Below are 20,688 nucleotides of genomic sequence, written 5' to 3'. Positions count from 1 at the left end.
TCAAGCCGTTTTGATCTACAGTCTCTGAGTCTCTGTGACTACCTCCGATTTCTCGTCCCCTTCTTCCAGGGCACCATTCAGGAGTACATTGACCACATGTTCACCACCATATTGGACCCTGGCACGGCGCCCAAGGCTGTCAAATACCTCTTTGATTTCTTTGACAGCCAAGCCATCAGACACAGTATCCCAGATGCAGAAGATGCCATCAAGACATGGAAAGGAAACAGGTGCCGTCATTGACTACATGCCCACATCTCCTTGCATTTGTATTCAAGTCCATCACAAGTCCTTTCGCAAGCCCCTTCACAAGGCCAGCCATAAGTGACAGGGTAACCATGACACCACAATGCTTTTGTCACAGGACTTACAGGGACTTGTGATGGACTCAAATACAAATACAACACTGTACTCCTTGTAAAGATTCTAATTAGCATATTGATCATTTTGAGCTGTACAAAATAAGCGAAGCTTGAGCAAAAACATTATGTGTAGATGTTTGATTATTTATTTCTGCCGAGTCCGAAACTAGTCCTGAAAATTTTGACCTGTCATATAACTTTTTGAATGTTCACATCATGAACAAAATAGTCTGAGATTTGTGTTTAATGTAAGAAAATGGAGGTAAAAGTGGACTTCATGTTATTTTTGTATTGTAGTCTGTCACTGCGTTTCTGGTCCAATGCCATCCGGCGTCCTGACTTCATCTTTGATATCAAACCATCTCGCTCAGTGGAGGCCAGTTTGGGAATCATCGCACAGGCATTCTATGATGCCCACAATACCAGCGATCAGAAGCTTGGCAAGGTAGGTGGACCTAAAGCAGGGGTTCATGTCAACAGGTGTAATCACCCAAAACTTTTATGTATCAAGAAACATGCTTCCAGCAACTCTGTTGCTTCAATTTTGAGGAGAAATGTGTCCCTTTTTATTTCATCTTTCGTGTCCTAAAGGTTATCTTGAGCGCATGATGTTTTTTCTCCATTCACTTTTCATCCAGGACTCTGATCTGAGCAAGCTTCTCTTCAACAAGGATCTGCCCCGCATCCAGGGCTTGGTGGACAATTACTACGATGCCATTTTCAACAAGCAGCGAGTGTCGCAGCAAGAGCTCAACAGGGAGATGGCACAGACATGCCAGGTAGGCAGCCAGGGCAACAAATACACTAATGTTAACTGCCAAACTTAGGATTCAAACTGGAACCACGGGCATGATGGGAAGGGGTACATCCCCATCACCAAAGAAAACCATTGTACAGATAAAAATGAGGAGAAAATACATGGAAAAGTGAGGGAAACAAAAGAGGTGTGTCGGAATAGACAGGTGTTAATTTGGAACTTTGATTTTATTCCTTCACCGATGCCCTCACATTCAAAAATGAAAATTGCTTTCAATTTCAATATAGCCGGCCCAAGAACGAAGTTAATTTTTGTGAATGAATATTATGGCTGAGCTTATATTTTCCAAAATGTTACTCTGAGTCTGAGACTTGAATCCTGTCAAAATGCCAGAAATGTTCAACAACTGACCCAGGCTAGCCTTTATCGTCACCTGATTACAGTCTTTATCATTGCTAAGTAGATGTTCTCTGTCATTAATTTACTCTTTGTGCGTCAAAGGTTTGTTTCTTGTTTTGTCTACCTTTTACGGACACTGTTGCCTGGTCACATTACATCTACAAAATTTGGCCGCATTATTTTTTTTCATTTTATTCGCTTTACTTGCCTAGAATTTCACTGGTCTGTTCAGTAAGCTGAGCACTCTCCAGCAACTCTGGGACTACGTCAAGAAGTACAACCAGAAGGTAAGTTATATTCATTTCTCATGGGATGCTGTGATGCCCGTATGTGAATATGACGTACATTTTAATGTCAAAGAAATTTCGTGGAAATGAGCACAAACACCCTGGGTTTCCTGTATAGAGTGTGCCAATAAAGGCCCATTCCCGTTCTGTCCCGTTCTTATGGGAAAGGGGAGCTCTTGCACAGCTGCCAAATCATCACAGGAGATAGCAGAGAAATTGCCATTTCAAGGGGACTTTGCTACAGAATTCGAATGATCATTCCTTGTCAATGTCTTTCAGGTTGTGGAAGCCTGCGAAGAAGATGAAGCTTGCCAGCAGCAGCAGCTGGCCTACAAGCTGGTTGAAGTTGAGACCTTTCTCCTGAATGAAGACTGTGATGCCGAGCAACCAGTCTAAAATGATGTAACCATGGTGCCTGTAACCACGGTGACTAACCATCCATCATTTTCAGACTATTAGTGTATGTACAAACAGCAGCAACGGACAGCACACATTACTGTCTCATGTTGAACAAATCAGACTGAAAAAACACATATTTTGGGTGTAATATTTCATTGGAATAAAATTCTACTGAAAGTAAGTGCACAATACAGGCATTGCACAGCGGAGATTCTGTACGATTATTGTACAATTATTATCTTGTGCAGAAATTGATATTCAGCATCTTATCATCAAAATCTGGGCATTTCAATATCAATAGTTACTTGTCACACACTTCCAGTTTTTTAGAAATTCTATCACCCGAACATACCAAATCTGACAGAGTTTCATTGGTGTCATCTGGCTTAGATTAGGTGGTATATACAATGATGGCCATGCACCCAAGTGTGTATTTGCCTGCAACTGGGGACCCCCTATTGTTCCTCTTTGGTTTGTACTTTTAACTTTTTTAGAAGACCACCCATATGTTTTGTACACAGTTGTCAATCGGGGACCCTCTGTCAATCGGGGACCTTATTGTCCTCTATTGTTCAGGGTCCCCAATTGAATGCAGAAACAAACTCAAAGATGTGTGTCTCGTTTACTGCATAAGTATGCATGTGAGAGAGTTTACACAGAAGCATAAGCAAAATTCATACCTTTGGAAGCTACACAGAGGCTGTAATGTTCAAACAGTGTTTTGTAATGTGACAGTAAATAAATGGATAAAATTCTCAAGTTTTCCTGCTCCGGTTTGGAGACTGTACATTGTTGATAGATAGTTTTGCTTTTTTATTTTCATTTTCAACCTATGAACAAATTTGAAATTTGTTTTCTGCGTAGCAGACAAAAAAAATAAACATTTGCTTGAAAGGAAAAGTTATTGAGTTACGTCATGACTTTTGTATGCATTTAACGAGTATATAAACATCACAATGGATTTAATTAAACTCGGCCTATATTGCTGACAGTACAGGTGTTTTAAAACTACTTGTATGCATGTTTTTAGCAGGAACGTGTCTTGCAAAATTGAATGTACCCCAATTTTTAAAGTTCAACTTGATTGTATGCAGTGTTCCGTGATTTTTTACTGTAGCAACATTGATCTGAAAGGATTTGAACTCAAATTTAGACATTTTACTCATTATGATTATGAGTGCAAAATATTGATTAAGCTTTAACATGTACATTTTTTCTGATTATATAAAAGTCTCCCAAGAGATTAATACAACCGTAAATGTCACAGTTGTAATTGCAGGTTGTGAACTTCTTTTATTTTTGTCTTTATTGCCACTTCATCTGCAAAGTTAGGAAAAGTAGTTGTACTGCTTTGAAGCGCTTACATAAAAGGGAAATGTTCCAAAAATCAGTCTTATAGGGCCTGTGTTTCAGGTGCAGAATTTGGTGTATTGGGGGAAAAAGGAAAGTACCAAAAGTTTCCATTTTAAATTAGGGTATAAATTGGTGTCTTTAGATCTCTTGAATGGGAATCATTCAGTAACGTGATCTATGAAAATATGTGTATCAATAATGACAATTGTCCACTGGAACAGTCATTTAGCATGCTTTGAAAGTATGATTGTGTCGTTGGGTTTTTAAGTAAAAAGAAAAAGACATCCTACTTAGTGTTTGTTAGTACTTGATGAACAGGTGATGAAATGCTCTAAACTTTAACTGACAGCAGTCAAGAGTAGGTATTGGAAAACAGACGAGATACTATGAGTAATCTCTAGTTTGAAGACTTCAAGTTGCTTTGCAGAAGGTGTTGGTCATGGAATAAAATTGGATTTCTAGAGTTTAAGGAAATTTAAAAAGGTATCTGAATGGGTGCAAGGCCATTATGACAAAGCAAAACATTTGTACATAAGGACAAGATTGTGTGTAATTTTAGGCTGTGTACTGTTCAGTTTATATTACAAATTGGACTTCAAGTGTATAAATTGAAGAACTCATGTTTACCCAGAGGGTTTCTATATTGGGTAAGGTGTATATTTAACTTAGAGGACTAATGACTCAATATTTGGTGTCTGATGCAATGGAATACTTTGAAGAAGTAACATTCTAAATATGTATACGTATATATATTTGAAGCAAACTAAATTATTCTCCAGATCTAACTACTTGCTAAGTATTTGAAGCAAAAACATTTTAAGGCCTGGAATAACTTTGAGACTTGCCTAGCTGCCAGCAACAAGCAATGTTATGCTGGTTAAGCCATGTTGTTCTTGACAAAAACATTTTGTAATCCCTTTTTGGTTGGTTTGGTGAAATGCAAAAGAGCTTGCCCAAACCAAAAAGCATTCCTCTTCTCCTGCTGCCATATCTTAAAACAGTTCATGTACTCATGATCACAACTGAAGCTGAAATTTAATTTAAACACCTGAAGCGTTTAAATTAAATTGGATTGCTGTAATTTCTGGCTCTCTTGCATCTTATTTGATGTTTTGTGGCACTATTAAACTAATCACTGCGCTTACAGCTTCAAAGTCAGCCAGTTAAAAACAGGTGAAGCCTGAGACGGAGCCAAAGTTGAGTATTGGAAAACGGCCCTAGCATTCAAAACAGAACAAAACTGCCTTAGGGGCAGGATGGTTTTCGGGAATGAATACATGAAAAGGGAAAGCCCCCATTGTAATCAATAACTTACTTAATGACACTTTGCAGATGTCAGATGATTTGCCAAATTATTTTTAACATACATATATATTCACAGTTTTTGTATTTTTTCACGGCTTTATATGTAATTTGTCAGAGCAACTTTGGTCATATTTTGTATGAATTATCAGTACTAGAAAAGTATAGCCCCTTTACTGTTCAACATTTGCATAGATTTTCATCATTTATTCTCTTGTTACTCAGCTCATTTTATTTTTTTTACCCAGATAGCAACAGTTTGCATGCATTTGTGATTTTATGAGGGAACGTGTAATAAATGTCAGTGTGAAATTTGGGGAAAGCGAGTCTCACTTGGTTTCATAATCTGGCAGAGGGTAGATAGTTGACTGTCTAAATCCAATGACTTGTCATGAAATATTAAGAAATGAAATATGAATAGGGGAATCAATATGAGCTTGACCGCACTGGCCGGTGTCAAACGTGTGTTTAAGACCGCGTCAGGAGAATGGACATGATTAATGCCCAGGCCACAGGCAAGGTATCGTCAGTGTTCACTTTCTGTATGTATTCCCATTTATAACTACCTTTGTCGTCAAGAGCGTCAAAACGGTCAACACATGATGGACTTCCAATGATTTTTATTCCGGAATTTTAATTTCATTTTCCCGAACACCCCTGTCCATTTTATGGAATATTCCTTGTCCAAATAATCTCCTTATATAGACTTGGTGCATGTGTGGCAAGCCGCTTGCACACTGACTCTTGAATGATCAGAATCAATTTAACTGTCTCACACCCAGGTGCCAGCATGTGATTTACACAGCGGGCATTATATCTTCTCAGCGGGCATTATCAAATGTAAATACACAGTCAAGTTGCATTTCGCTGAATAGGGAGACTGAAGTACTATCAGAATTGCTTGACAACTGCTGGAAATAGTACACATCTGTTGGAATGTATGAAGCCACTAGCTAGCCACTGTCATAGGCAAGCAAGTTCTTTGAGATGCAGACACAACCTAACTTTTCTAATGCCCCAGTATGACCGTGAACTATAGGATTGGAAGTCAATAGGAAACTGTATATGTGACCCACTCTTGTCAAAATGTATCACAAGTCACCGGAGCCACTTTCAAGTTTTACTTTGAATTAAATTGAGGAATTTGAGCTGTGTTGTGTCACTCAGTTTGCTATGATGAACATGGATGTTGTGTAGATGTTAAAATGTTGATTCCTATCGCTTAAACACTGCAAAATTCTTTCAAGGCCTTCAACTCTGACATGTGACTAGTTTTTGTAGAGCAGGTCACACTGTGAAGTCATCAGTTCATAGGTCTTTCGTAGTGCAAATGTGTCTCAGTCCCTGCTTTTGAATGACTTAAATCATTCATCCTTGACAGGGTTCATACTTCATCTCCATCTGCAATTGACTACCCAACCAGACTGGGTACCAGAAGCTCAAGGACGCTACATGAACATGGCAACGTGCACCAGTTTTTTTAGCATGAGTAAAAGTCCTTTTATTTCATATTTACAATATTACAAAACATTGCTCTCAAACGATCTGAAAATAAGTCTCCTCTTTCTGAAGCTAGTGTTGACTTACTACTCTGAAGAGATTTGTCCGTGCATCTTGAATCTGATAAAAAGATCATGTGCCAAGTCTTTACAAAAATCATGTAGTTTAGTCACATGACATTCGCCTCCCCTTTGTAAAAGCATATCAACCGAATGTTTATCACTAGAAATATCAATACACATGATATAAAATAAGGAAATAAATATGTACTTGGCCAGTCTTAAACATGCATTTTACTCAGGAGCCTGCTGCTCGGGCATCAGTCACAACCATTCCCCTGAGCCGGACTTGAATGTTAGTTAAAGATCAACCAATTGCAAGCATATTATTTATTCCCATTCATAAATACCACTGTAGTCAGAGCGTCAAAGGAAATCACTATATGGTAAATTTCCAAGGATTTTACTCAAAACTTTTACTTTTATTTTACTGAACACCCCCGTCCATTTGATGGTATATTCCTTATGCAAGTAGTCCAGAAGTATCTCTTTACATGGATTTGGAGCGTGCGTGGTGAGTTCAATGTGCTGCGTGCACAGAGACTCTTGACCAATCAGAATGGATTTTACGTAGCAGGCATTATCAAATTGCAGCGGGCATTATCAAATGTTAATACATGGTCACGTGACGCATTTTGATCAGTGAGAGTAGAAAAAATGTCCAGGGTATTCATAAATAAATTGTACGGTATGGATGTGATCACAGTGAAGCAGATGAGTCAAAGCAAGCTATTTTGAATATGCCAAAGGGCAAAAGGTCACAGGTCACAATGTCCATTAGGTTGTTCGGGAGGTTTTTCTGCATTTCAAATAACTCTTTCTTCTCTGGCAATAGTGAGGAACTGACGAGTGTTTTGTCACATATAGCCGGGACGTGTAAGGGTGTTTTGCATCTTTATGCAAGATACCAGTGGTCTGACTCAAGCCCCTCTTTGATGAGAGCCCTCTTACGTTGTGAGGAAGGTGTAGCAGTGAAATTTCAGAAATCAGAATGGGACTTCAAACGTCTTGCCCCTAATGTTCCTACACCTGTTATCCCTAATCCCTAAGTCACGTCTCCTTGATGTCACGTTGTCCTCTCTTTCTTGACTTCCCCGTTAGTGCTGCAATAAATACAGGAAAAACAATCCCATTGGATTCTCAAATGAAAGAGTACACGGGATGCTGTGTAATGTAAGATCCTTTGATCCTTTAGCTTCCTCAGAGGGTTCTACATGCCCTCTTTTGACTTATTAAATGCCCTCCTTGTGTACTGCTACAAAATGTGAACCATCACATTGGGTAAGTTCACTTAGGATCATTTCTAACTACTGCTCAATTCATGACATATTTTGCACCATACTGCTCGCAGAGGCAAGCAACTGGGAATGTAGAAAAAAAGAAGATATTTCAAGCAAAACTTGGTACAGTGTTTTTCAATTTGTAAAGATAAAATTAGCTTATAGCTAGGAATAGCTACATGTATTGCAGATTTACATGGGCATGTCCTCAATCAAACTAGACTCAAATGAAATCCCAAACCACTAAGGTCATACTCCATGCTGACATGGTGACAAGCGTGACAATAATGCAGCTATGTATCTTGATGACTGGTTCCAAACAGTCATCTCTACCCAGTCTAACAACCAGGTTGTCCTCCTGGCTAATTCATCAACCTTTGGCTTAACCACTGTAGTCACTGGAAGGCGTTCACCGCCGATTGAAGAGAAATTCTAAGGATCTCACCTCTCCTTTTCTTCCCTCATCAGGTTGGGGTAGAGCTCTGCCACCTTGCCCGTTGCCTCCTGCCTTCCTGCAAACTCGGCGTGCCTCTTGGAGTGGATGGAGTTGATGCGATTGTTCCAGAGCGACAGCAGTGACTGAGGTCCAGCTGTCGATAAGAGATGGCAAGTTTTGTTAGCTAGGTCTACAGAGTACCTAACGTGACGTCACTGTGAACCAGAAAGTGTAGTGCAAACAAACGAAGTACATGTGCATGTTGGTTCATGTGCTGGTTCTCGTGCTATTGCCTTTTATCCACATAATTGTGAGCATGACAAATTCACTTTGCAACTCCATGGAGACGTGGTAATGGTATACCTGCTCAGTGAGAAAATTGGGAGATTGACTGGTTTAACTCGCCTTCAGTTGCAACTTTCACAGACAGTCAAATGTCCATTCACTTCCCCTGATACACTTTACACACAAATCAAAATTCTGGTTGGTAATGTGACCAGTCAGATTCCATTTACAGACAAATGTAAGCTATTTGTAAACACAGCTGGCTTATCACTCCTCGAAAGGCAAAGAACAGATTTATCAGCAGTCATAACCAGTCCATTGTACGTGTTGTAGGCGAGGCAACACTTGACTGATATTGACCAGAGAACTGTGTCCAGTCTGGATGTTTGCAAGGGAGAGCAAGGTTTGTAGTTCCTTTCCCTTTATCCAGATTTTCAGATCTGAACTTTGATTTTTTCTTGGGGGGGAAGGGGGACAGGACTGAGCTAAGGGCATCTCACTCAATATGCCTTCCTCTTTCTGGGGTGAAATTGGGGGATGAAACTGTTTTGACCAAACAAAGCAGAGAAATTGTAACAATGGCAATACAATGCTGTGACTTTCCAGGAAGTTACAGGCTGACAAGGCAACAGGTCTCCCCAAATGGCTATCATTACTCAATGGATCTTTTATGGGGGGAGGGGTTCTTGAGGGGGTATTCAAAGTGCAAAACCGGCAACACTACATGAATGATTCAACCACTAAAAATCCACAGCTTGGGAGTCACTAATCCCAAGATGAAGAACGATCCTAAGAAATCACACCATTGCTGTTTACAATTTTCTCTTCACACCCAAGACATGTTGTCATTACCTTTGGGCTTGCCAATGACTTCCCCAGTAAACATCTTCTGTTTCTTCAAGGGAGGTTGATCACAGACACCTCTAACATTCTCCTTGTGGATGTCCGGCTTGATATCTGCTCCACTTCTGAGCAACAGACAAATACCTTCCTGGTAAATCCCCACTTAAAAATGACCCACGCTAAAGAAAAATGGCAAACATTACAACGCCAGACGTTTTGGCCTGTGTTTCGAGGCTTCTAGCCTCTAGACATCTTAACCACTCAACCACCAAATTTGGTGGGGTTGGCTGGCTGGTGCATCTTGGAACTGTTTGTGGTACCTGCTGCTACATCTGACTCTGCCCTGCCAGCTGACCCTGGCAAGCTTGGTGGTTGAGTGGTTAAGGTGTCTGCACTAGTAAGCAGGAGGTCTTGGGTTCGAGTCCCACCCAAGTAAGCTTGTGAACTTTTTTGCACTCTCTCGGCTGAGCACAGAGTACAGTGTTATGAACATACGTCCATATAAGGGCAAAAACCCAGGATTACAATTTAACATCTCCCTGACGTAAAGTACATCTTGGATCAGATCCATTTTTCCTACCTGTCGCTTTCAGGCCACGCAGGTTGAATTTCCATGGCTTCTGCATCTGACCTTTCCACTTTGACCTTGTCTGCCGCCCTCTTGGTTGCTGCCTTGCCTGCCTCCTCCCCAGGGGGTTTGCGACAGTCAAGCAAGCACTGTAGTATCTTCTCGTGGGCTGGCGACGTGCTGCTGTGGGCTCGCACCAATACCTCTAGCTCTGCCCACATCTGCCGGTAGTGCTCATCTCTGGCACGTTATTAGAGACCAACACTTGCTTAAATTTACTTAACACTTGTTCAAATCTATCCTTTGTTATTGGTGACTAAAAAACCCCAAAATTACGACTTCATGGAAATGCTGAAGAGAAAACAATCTAAAATTAGAGGTTTGAAATGCAAAATGTTTGGATCAACCTTAAGTGGTTGCAATGCTCTCTTCACATTCTTCAAATCTCAATACATCTAGGGGTCCATTTCCAAGAAAACATTATGTGATAAGAAAGAAAGTTCAACTCGGACCATTATTAATATCAAGGCACGTGAATTTAAGAATTTGTAGAGTTATAGCGTGAAAAGACAAAATTTTGAAACATTTCACTGGCACATGACTTGAATACTTGGATCGTCGAACACAACTCTAGTGTTCTCATCAATCACGACAAACAAGCACAGAATCAAAATGAAACTATTTGGCTAATACTTAACAAAACTTAACAACTGAAATTGGAGTTTTAAATAATCAGATCAAAATACTAGTTATGTAATGAGACAGGTTGAATATTTGATTTGATGTGAGTAAACTGCCAATTGATTTGAGTTCACGCACTGTCCAGACAGATGACACTTATCCCACCTCTTGGGGCCCTTGCCCCGTGATCCCACCATCGGCACTGGGAGTGGCTCATTTCTCGTTTCCATGCCAACAACATGATACATGGCCTTCTTGCATTCCAAAACATCATCGTCTGTCAGGACAAGTTTAGTGATGAGGGTGGGTAAGGGGTCCAAGTGCTGCAACGGGAAAGGTAAGCACGATTCAAAGAACGCTGAAATCTCTACTATGCTATCAGTTTCTTCACATGATGTCGGACCCAAAAAATCAAGCTGATGTCCTTCATTTTTCCCTCTTCCTTTTTAGTTGGTCACCTCACATGGTGCACATATAAACTTCTCTCTACCTGTACTATCCATTGTGTAACACTTTTACATTTACTTTGCTGATGGCCCTGATGAATGCCTTATCCCTGACCTTTCTCAATCCTCTAAAATGCAGCGGAGAATTCTGACGGTTTGAGGAAGGTGAAGCCCAGTCAAATTTACTTCACAAGGGACTTGGTGCTCCTCAAAAGGCTAAGTACAAAGAGTGTGCCTGTTTTAGTGCACAGGGGACGATTTTGGAAGACTGAAGAAGGCTGCTGGTAAGAATTGCTAGAGAGTTTGGATATGAACTCAATGAAGAATAATGACTTAGCCTCATGAGTGGCAATACCAGCAAACACCATTAGTATCTCAGTCCCAATACCTGTCCTAAACGAGATAAGGTGCACTGGTTTATTTCTTTCATTAGACCTAACACTTATTGGTGTCAGAGAAATATGGAAGGGCTACGTAGCACCGTGATCAGAATATAGACAACTGCTTGCCCTGAAGAAGGTACTCAGTTACCAAAAGCTTGGCAATTACGTATTTCAGAGCACTGATTTGATATTATATTCTTGTTGATATACTTAATGGTGTCAGGCTTTGTTTACATATGTAGATCACCTCCCAACTCACTTAAATAAGAAAGTGCACATGTAAACCAAGTGTGACGTTATTACACGTATATTACAGGTTTATTTGAAACAAACTGATATTGAGGTTTAAAGCTCTGAACAATGTTCAGATTTTGAAACCCTTCGTTTTTTTGTGCGTGAACAGAAACTGTAGATGAATGAAAGCTTGCCCTCTGGGCTGAAAATATGCCTTGCAGAGGTAGCAGTCTCTGGCTACAGTGATCGGCAAAGAGTTGATAGCTTTCTCCTTACCGATGGCATGTTGAAGATGATTGTATCACTGATGACCATGGGCCAGTGTCTTGTCATGCGCTCCAGCTGGGCTTTAGCTGTGGGGAAAGAGAATAGGCTGTCAGCTCAACCTCCGCTCTCTTAGTGCAATTTTGGGCCAGTCGGCCAGATTCATCGACATCCTCCATACGAAGGACTTTGAAGGATGCCAAACCTTATCAGCAAAGACTCTACACGGAGTGAAGAGGAGGATTCCATTTGCATATGAACGGACAAGCTTGGCATTCCTAGGAATGTGTTGCTGATCTCCACGGTAACAATGTTTCTACAGCAAAGCGTGGGGCAGTTATAGAAAGTGAATATTTGAGTGATGTGAAGGATGTAATGGGGGTCACGAACAAATTCTTCTTGGAAGAGGTAAACCCTTTACTTGGTGGCGCATTTGAGATTCAAGAACCCATTTAAGAAAAAGCGGAGAAGAAAATTCTGGATCATTCAAATAAAAAAATGGAAAGGAACACCAACCTACACAGGAACAGAAATTAATAACAGATTCTAATAACTATAGGCACAACTACATTCATAGCAACAAATGTTTGTAATGAACAGAGACACAAAGTGCCAGACAGTGTCTAGACCCTGAAGGTGTCCAGTTACGACTAACCCCTATCAACGGGTGGCTCCTCCTCCGTCTCGGGCGTGGGCTGGCACGGTGCCAGCCGGTTCTCCTTCATAAACTCCCCAAAGTCGTTGATGCGGTAGTCCGTGACCCTGCCCCCGCACCCCTCGCTGATGGAGGGAGGGTCCTCGAGGGGGGACCTAGCTGTGGCCAGACAGTGCAGGAAGATCTCGCCACCGTGGCTGGCCAGCATGTGTGAGATGACCTTGGTGCCTGATTTGCGAGGCTGCTCCAGCATGACCTGACGGCCGTTCAGGAGGAAGTTGGTCAGGCAGACGGACGGTCGACTATTAACCTGATACAATTGAAACAAATCGCTTGTACACGTATCTACTTTTTGAAGTTCCAGATTTTCCTATCATCTACACAACGTCGACATTATAATTTCAGGCTTTCATCTTGTGATCCCACTTTATGGAGGCAAAAGCAAACCAGTCAGCATAAACAAGATTCTCATTAGAAATTAGGGCAGTACAATACCAAAAGCATTTTTGAAGACACTTTGAGCACAACATTGTTACGTTTGGCCACAGGACATAACATTTACAATTCTGAGCCCAAAAAAGTTTTAAAATGGCTAATATGCCAGAAGTGTCAAAACTATGCACAACTGCAGATGCAAAACAAAAATCATCTCAGTATTAACCTAGCCCTAAGGGTATGCAAAACCTGCTCTAAATTGGAAACGTTCAGGACTGTTAAGGGCCAAAGGTGGAACTTACTCCAACTGGTGAAATTCTGTAGGCACCCATGCAATGGAGCAACTCTAAGTAGAACAAAGAAAAGTATACAGACAAAAGTTGTGAGGTTTTTTGCAGTTATACTTTTTTCCAGAAACCTAAGAAGATTATTGCAATTGATTTCTCACTTTATTTTTGCTGCTTCACCTTGAACCCCTTACAATGTGTCAACCCTTCCAAAAGTTTATGGATGTGTAGAATTGGATGGATATGCAAAAAGAAAAGAACAGGAAAATCAAACTTGATGCAAATAAAGTTGAATGACTGTTTTTCGTTATTTACAAACCACAGAAAAGTTTGCAAGTGTGTAGAAAGAACATTGTATAAAGACCAGCTTGTTTTTTGTTTATATTGTTTCATTCTTGAAATTTGACAAACTCAACACACCAGGCTACCTCAACACACAAACTCAACACACCTGGCTACCCCCAACCCACAAACTTACACAACCCGGCTACCCCAACCCACAAACTCATCACACCCGCCTACCCCAACCCACAAACGCATCACACCCAGCTATCCCCAACCCACAAACTCAACACACCAGGCTACCCCAACCCACAAACTCAACACACCAGACTACCCCAACCCACAAACTCAACACACCCAGCTATCCCCAACCCACAAACTCAACACACCAGACTACCCCAACCCACAAACTCAACACACCAGGCTACCCCAACCCACAAACTCAACACACCCGGCTACCCCAACCCACAAACTCATCACACCCGGCTACCCCCAACCCACAAACTTACACAACCCGGCTACCCCAACCCACAAACTCATCACACCCGGCTATCCCAACCCACAAACTCATCACACCCGGCTATCCCAACCCACAAACTCATCACACCCGGCTACCCCAACCCACAAACTCATCACACCCAGCTATCCCCAACCCACAAACTCACACACCAGGCTACCCCAACCCACAAACTCAACACACCCGGCTACCCCAACCCACAAACTCATCACACCCGGCTATCCCAACCCTCTTGCAGACAGCAACCCCTCAGGTCAGTTAATCTGCACCACACAGGTGCATAGCTGAGTCTTCTTGTGCAACACTGTTCAAACACGGTGCCAGTGCAGCAATTTGTGCAGACAGGTAAACCCACATTGACTGGGGAACTGTGTAAGACTGGGCTCATTTGCCAAGGACTTTGAGGACAACAATTTCTTTCCTCCTGCAAGTAGAAACCAAGCTATGGGAACAAAAATGCGTCCTTGTAGTGTATCTGGTCCACAGAAAATCTCTCTTTCAAAGCACCCGTGCTGTCCCCACAACTACAGAACAACTAAACACGCCCAGGCCTTCAGACTGTGTCTTTGTCAAGAAAGTTGGAACCAAGTTGTGGGGATTTTAATCTATTTTTTGTATGTTTCAATGCATGCACTGTCTCCACTAAAATGGAAGAAATATGCAGGCATACTTGAAGATGTGTGGGTGGGATTCCAATCCTAAAAGCTCAGAACCACTTCATGTGCATGATGTCAACCAATGGCTGATCATATCACACTCACCCACTGAGTTGGATCTGGGCTGGCACCACTTCAGTAGGATGTTGTTGCTCTCCGGGGACTTGGTGACGGTAGCCACGGGCCCCTTGGTGGATATGACCATGGTGTTGGAGGGCTCCGGTTCCGGCTGGTTGGTCATAATGGCCTCCAGCTTGCGTAGCTCGCTGTGTGCATCCTTCAGGTGGAGCAGCTCTACATCATAATTAGCTGAGCTCATGGCGTTTTGCTCCTCCTGGAATGGGAACGGCCCAAACACAACGAAGAACATTGTCAATTGCATTACATACCACAAGCAGAACTTAAAATACAGATACAAAAAAGCCTTACAGAATTACTTCAAAAAGGCAATGTACACCTTTCTCACCCTACAATGATTAAATCCACAACTGCATTCATTAATTCAACCCGAAACCATCATCAATCCTCCATAATCCTCAAAGTGGTTTTGGAAAATTTCAATTCAATTCAAAAATGGTATAATTAAAAACATGTTTCGTAGTTAAAAATTGTACATGTTTACACCGCAACTTTTAAAATTACAATATTTTAAACAAATGTTGATAAAAACTAATGTTAAGTATAAAAACAGAAGAATTATTTAAAAATAAAACCTAAGAAATACAACAAAATCCACATCACATTAAGATTTTGAAGGAATGAGGCTGTGTAAAGATTAATTTTGATGAATTCAACCATGACTGCTTGACCATATCAGTATTAAGTAAGATAAAATGTACCCTGTGATTTTGTTGGATAAAGGAAAGTTCATGCAAAGTCCCTGAAAACATGCAACTGTGGAAGTTTGATAAAAGATACTCATTAAGCAGTGTCCAAACTAGGGTAAAATGATCGGCAAAAACAAGAAACATTATAAGGCCTTACCTTCATCGGTATGCCAGTAACCGTGGTGATGGCTAAATCATAGTGTTTCTGGGCAAGCACAGAGAGTTTGTTGGCCAGGTGGCGACCCGCCTTGGCCGAGTGGATCTCGGCGCTCAGGTGCGGAGACATAGTGGTGGCAGACCGGTCTTTGAGCCCCGACTCCTTGTTGGTCGGAAGGATGTTGATCAGGGTCAGCTCGCAATGGCCGACCAAAAGTAGGCTGGTGGAAGAAAGGCAAAGAAAGTCTAAATTGTCAGCAAGCTGACAAAAATACTCTTAAAACCTTTTAACAGTGCAAATATATACAATTTCAAATAAACTGTCACTGTGGCGTATTTCATTGCCAACAGATGATGGGTATTATAAGATCATTGAAATAACAGGAGTTATTACGTAACTTCATACTTCATACTGAAATGGGCTGAGCGTTCCTTGTTAATGCAAAAATTCCATAGAATGTACAGGACCTGGTGGGGGTGCACTTTATCTTGGGGTGGAGAGTCTACAGTTCAGCACACAAAATGCACATTGTGTACAAGATTATTTCAGCTCCGATGATGCATCTAGCCACCTTCCTTTAAGGCTTACTAGAATGGTCAGGTATCTGGTATTATTTGATGATATCTCACACTTACTTGTCATTGTCCGAGGTCGCCACTACTTTGTTCTGCTGCATGATGGCGTCTCGTACGTACTCTGTAAGCATATCCCCATGCGATTCACTGTGCAAAGGACAAGGGGGGGAAATACCCATATTAGTGGAAGAAAAATAGTGAGGAATTTGATTAGCAGACATTGAAATAAAAAAAATTGAATTAGTGGGCTAATTTAATTTACCTCAGCTTAACTTGCGCTCAAATTTGGAGGATTCTGCTGAAGAAAGAGCCTCCTTCACTCTGCAAATTCATAAACTGTCACTGTACTAAATGTTTTTATAATTATTACTGTAATTTTAAATTCTCAAAGGAGAATCCTGTGCAGTTTTCTGCTTTTTCTGATTAAAAAAAAACTTGGCTTAGAACTATGAAAAGAAATTGAAATCAACATTAGAGATTAACCTCCTTAAACACATCAGGAAAGAGCAACGCCATCCGTTTTGATGTGCCTGAAAAACTGTGAGCTTAATTAATCAAGGTGGGATGTGACTGGAAAGACCTCCATACATGGACATCACATGACACCCTGTGTACAGACCCTTTTGTTTTCTAAGTAAATGTTTTAATATTTTCTATGCCGCTTTGACGTTTTAGGACATGTTATCAATTTCTGATGGCTGATATGTCACTGCAGGAAGAAATTTAGTATTGTCCTGAGAATTCTTCATATTTCAACACTTCTTACACACCTCTTGACGGACGTCAGGCATATGATGCGCCCTCTGTTGACGACCTTCTCCTCCCCGCCATCCTCATTCATCAGCGACTGAGCCACCACCTGATGGTCCGTTCCTTCCATCATCATCTCTATGGCTGAAGACAGGCCGTTTAGAATGCTGGCGTCTGAATTCTTAGACGAACGGAGCGGCCCCAGGGCTGCCAGTGATGACATCAACTAATTGTTGTAAAGTGATAATTAAGATTAGTATTACACACATGCTTGTGCTGTAGCAAGTTGGAGTAACTCTGGCAAGATGATCAAAGTGAACTGATTGGAAAAATTAGTTCATAAAACTTAATAGTTCTTAACAGAACCACAGATCTTTAAAAAAAAAGTTATTTGGTACTTTACAACCAGGAAAAAGAGACTAATCAAACAGGAAGTGTAACTAGTTAGACAACAGACCATGAACACGTGCAACGTCACAGGTGTGGAGCTCATCTTGTCCCAGAATCTGTTGGATGGAACTTACACAAAGAAGGCACGGGTGGATCAGGGGGCTAACAGGGGCCATGCCCCCCTAAAAGGAGCCCCTCCCTCATTTGTTTGAGAAAATAACAGAAAGGTAAATTTGGGGGGCTATTTTCACTTCCCTTCCTCTCCAAAGTGTGTAAAAAGCCCCCAAATTGTGACCTCAGATGTCTTTGAAAGGACATACACATATAATTTTTCAGTATCAACAATCAACTATATATCTTACCTGTGATGTATTCTGATCTTCCGGTGACCATGAATTCAGGGGTCTGGCCTGGGTGTCACTGGCCACTACACAAATCTGGGTATGGAGAGCATGATATCACATTCAATGCTCTAATTTACAACAAATATGAATGAATCACGTATCACTTCATTTCATACTCAGCCCGCTAAACTTAAAAATGTGCCACGTATGAGAAACTGGTTGCCAAAACTAACAATGCAATATTTCCAAAATTTGTCCATGATATCGTAGCCTATTATTGCTGACTTTGTCAGTACATTGGTGAGGTGACAGTGCTGCTAAAAGCTTGGGAGGATTTAGAATATAAAGTTCAATTTCCTTCATCCAATCCAAAGATGAAATATTAACATAACAAGGTAAATCATGATGTGAATTGTAAATTATCAACCTTGTGTTCTGTCAAGGGTTAGGGGTACTTTTATTTCACATGCAAACTTTTCCTTCAATTTTGTTGGTAACCATTACATCGATGTTGTACAGCTACATGTATGGTCGTCCTATCGCTAGGTATGCCATGGGTTTGTTAAGCCCAACTGTAAGTCATGCATGGAACAAACCATACTTCCCATGAACTTCCTTTAAACACGATCTTGGTGTTAAACTTGACACACCATCAAGGGCAATTTAGGGAGAGGGGGGTCACTGAAGCCATAGCTCCTCCCCCCCCCCGAACAAGTTCTTCTTGTTGTTTTAAAAACAATGGGAGAAAGGTATTTTTGGTCTAGTTTCTTTCCTTCCTTCAAAACAAATGTAAAAAACACCAAACTGTAGCCTCAATCCTTGGGCAGGCCATAAAAGGTTACATAAAACTTTCCAAGATTTTTGGCCCCCCACAAAACAGTTTTGGCCCCAAAAAGTTAGTTCAGGAACCATACCCGTCAACCATTGACACGAAATATCAGTCTTACCAATTTTCCTTTTGGGAAGATATCGTAGACCACCCTGCAATACTCAAGCACTGATTCGACGCTGCATGTCCAGAGTGACTTGCAAAATGGCGCTAGTGGAATGAAACCAGCCGAGCGTGTCTTGCTAAGAGCAACCACATCATACTCTACAGGGTGCTCGCACGATTCGGCAAAGAATGGCCCATGGTCCAAGACAAAAATGGTTTTGTGAGATGCAGGAAAGGACATGATGTCGGATGTTTCGGTCGATCAACCTGAGTGAAAAGTAGAGCTTCTAATGAATGCTGGCATGAACTGAACATACAAAAGTTACCATCTGAGTTGGTACATAAAACAAATCTGGGCAACCTCATATCAAATTCAAAGATATTCAAACATAAAACTCAAATTTCTTTGGTCAGTTTAGCACTGATTTCGACTGGGATCTACCTGTAGTTGGCCGTAGTTGGCACTCGTCAACTGCCTTCATAAGTGAAGCCAAATGGCATGTCCATTTTTTTTCCCAGTTAAGACACTGGGTCAAGGATTTGGAGATAGTCCAGTAGACTGGTCCTGGTCTGGGGTTAATTGAAGACTAGTCTAGGCTTTGCTTCATTAAATGTTTGGAGAATTGTGCCACCTAAAGAGGGCACGATTTTATTTTGTATGTCTTTCTATGTTCTGACATGTCTGACACTCTATTCTGTTGGCAAGAGGCTGTTCAACCTACCTACCTATCTGGTAAAGGGAAGCCCCTCAATTCAGTTGGTAGCCTAGGCCTAGCATAACATATAAATGTTTATTTTCATGTTTTTACAGCAGTTAACTATGGAAACAACTGGAAAGGTCAAGGCCTATATAGACCCGTAAACAGCACTCTTGGTACTCTGAGAACTGTGGCACAGGTCCTATGCCCAGAACTGTGGGATAGGTCCTACATGTACACCCAGAGCTGTGGGGTCCGTACATGGCAGTGCAACAGATGACGGACTCCAAGGACATGAAGGGTGCATAAGCACAGTTACTCCTGTTAACATGAGTGAGGATACGTGCACATTAATCCCACGTCAGGCATGTCAGGAGTAAATTCCTGCACGATGGGCAGTATGGGGCAGCCCCAGAACTGTGGGGTCCGACGTCCAAACCGCTCCCACAAACCCCACAGAAAATTAGCCTTTTGGCCATAAGTTCATGGGAGCGGGGCAGACGTCAGACCCCACAGTTCTGAGGGTGGGCAGCACAGACATCTGGGATTCTCGCAAAATGACATTGGTAGGTACTGCGCCAGTGAAAAAAAGCGACAATGGCAACGTGTGCATGCATCAGCCAGTCCAAGGCTTAGGTTACAAAATTTTTTCTTTGATCAGGACAGTTGGCCTACTGTAGGCGCGCACTCGCTGCAGTTGTTTTCATCGGCACAGTGTGGTTGAAACCCGCAATTCTGTGAAACTCCTGGCTGTCCGTGCTGCCCCATACTCTCGCTGATCCGTGGGGCGCCTTCCCCCCCCCCTCGTAAGCTTTTGGAGAGTACTCGTGTCAACGCGAGTATCTCGCTCGAACGCACCCCACAGGTCTTTTCTGGGAATGCAGTAGGTACCCGGGTACGGTAGCTCCTTCGCGTACTCATGCATGGGGCTCGATTCCCGGTGGCTCGGCACAGCGTCAAGCTGAACATTTCATACATGTATTTCCAAACATTTGGGCAGATTTCAAATACCGATATGACAAGCATTAAAGACGTTAAAGCTGATGCTGTAAAACACCGACATAACCTAACATTAAAGCAACAAATCAAGCATTTCTACTTACAAGAAACAGTGCAGTCATGGCATAACCAGTAGCTTCGGGCCGAGTCCATTACCACGACCGATTATGGTGACCATTGCAGATTGGTGGCGCTACAACGCGTCCGTGTCCGAATTACTTGGCTGCGGCTAGAAATTACGCGCGAGCCTATGGTAGCGGTGCAGCCAGTTTCCATAAAGTTATGTGCAATTGCAAGCCGCTGCCAAGTGATTCTGATGCGGTTTCACAGGATGCACAGACATC

The 20,688-nt window shown here is 41.7% G+C and overlaps 2 protein-coding genes across 2 annotated transcripts in view; one reads left to right on the top strand and one right to left on the bottom strand.

The window, feature by feature from the left end:
• LOC110987178 (plexin-A4-like) overlaps positions 1–5,181 on the top strand; it is a 39,476-nt gene extending 34,295 nt beyond the window's left edge. The window contains exons 33-37 of the mRNA XM_022249670.2: positions 70–230; positions 660–807; positions 1,001–1,141; positions 1,731–1,805; positions 2,085–5,181. Of these exons, the coding sequence (XP_022105362.2) occupies positions 70–230; positions 660–807; positions 1,001–1,141; positions 1,731–1,805; positions 2,085–2,201 (642 nt within the window). The 3' untranslated portion in view covers positions 2,202–5,181. The remainder of the gene's footprint in view (positions 1–69; positions 231–659; positions 808–1,000; positions 1,142–1,730; positions 1,806–2,084) is intronic.
• Positions 5,182–6,334: 1,153 nt separating this feature from the next.
• On the bottom strand, positions 6,335–20,587 carry ints13 (integrator complex subunit 13). The gene is made up of 15 exons (XM_022249684.2): positions 20,449–20,587; positions 18,661–18,914; positions 17,732–17,806; positions 17,000–17,205; positions 16,290–16,376; positions 15,655–15,874; positions 14,776–15,004; positions 13,231–13,274; positions 12,494–12,803; positions 11,851–11,927; positions 10,677–10,834; positions 9,843–10,070; positions 9,272–9,387; positions 8,144–8,288; positions 6,335–7,521 (listed from the first exon to the last, which is right to left on the bottom strand). Exons 2-15 carry the CDS (start codon positions 18,886–18,888, stop codon positions 7,485–7,487), a joined length of 2,160 nt encoding a protein of 719 aa, XP_022105376.2. The 5' UTR covers positions 18,889–18,914; positions 20,449–20,587; the 3' UTR covers positions 6,335–7,484.
• Between the last annotated feature and the right edge of the window lie 101 nt (positions 20,588–20,688).

Source organism: Acanthaster planci, linkage group LG04 (assembly GCF_054643075.1).
Source record: "Acanthaster planci isolate LZ-2023a linkage group LG04, COTS_SCS, whole genome shotgun sequence".
NCBI lineage: Eukaryota > Metazoa > Echinodermata > Asteroidea > Valvatida > Acanthasteridae > Acanthaster > Acanthaster planci.
Note: the sequence above shows the minus strand (reverse complement) of the source record. Positions and strands in the feature narration are given on the sequence as shown.

Bases quoted from the DNA above. Each gene is read 5' to 3' on its own strand.
- ints13 (XM_022249684.2), bottom strand. From the start codon at position 18,888: ATGTCCTTTCCTGCATCTCACAAAACCATTTTTGTCTTGGACCATGGG. The intron at 12,804-13,230 runs GTAAGTTCCACC...CAATTGTATCAG, and splicing joins ACAGAATTTCACCAGTTGGA to GTTAATAGTCGACCGTCCGT. The intron at 9,388-9,842 runs GTAGGAAAAATG...TCTGTTGCTCAG, and splicing joins GCGTGGCCTGAAAGCGACAG to AAGTGGAGCAGATATCAAGC.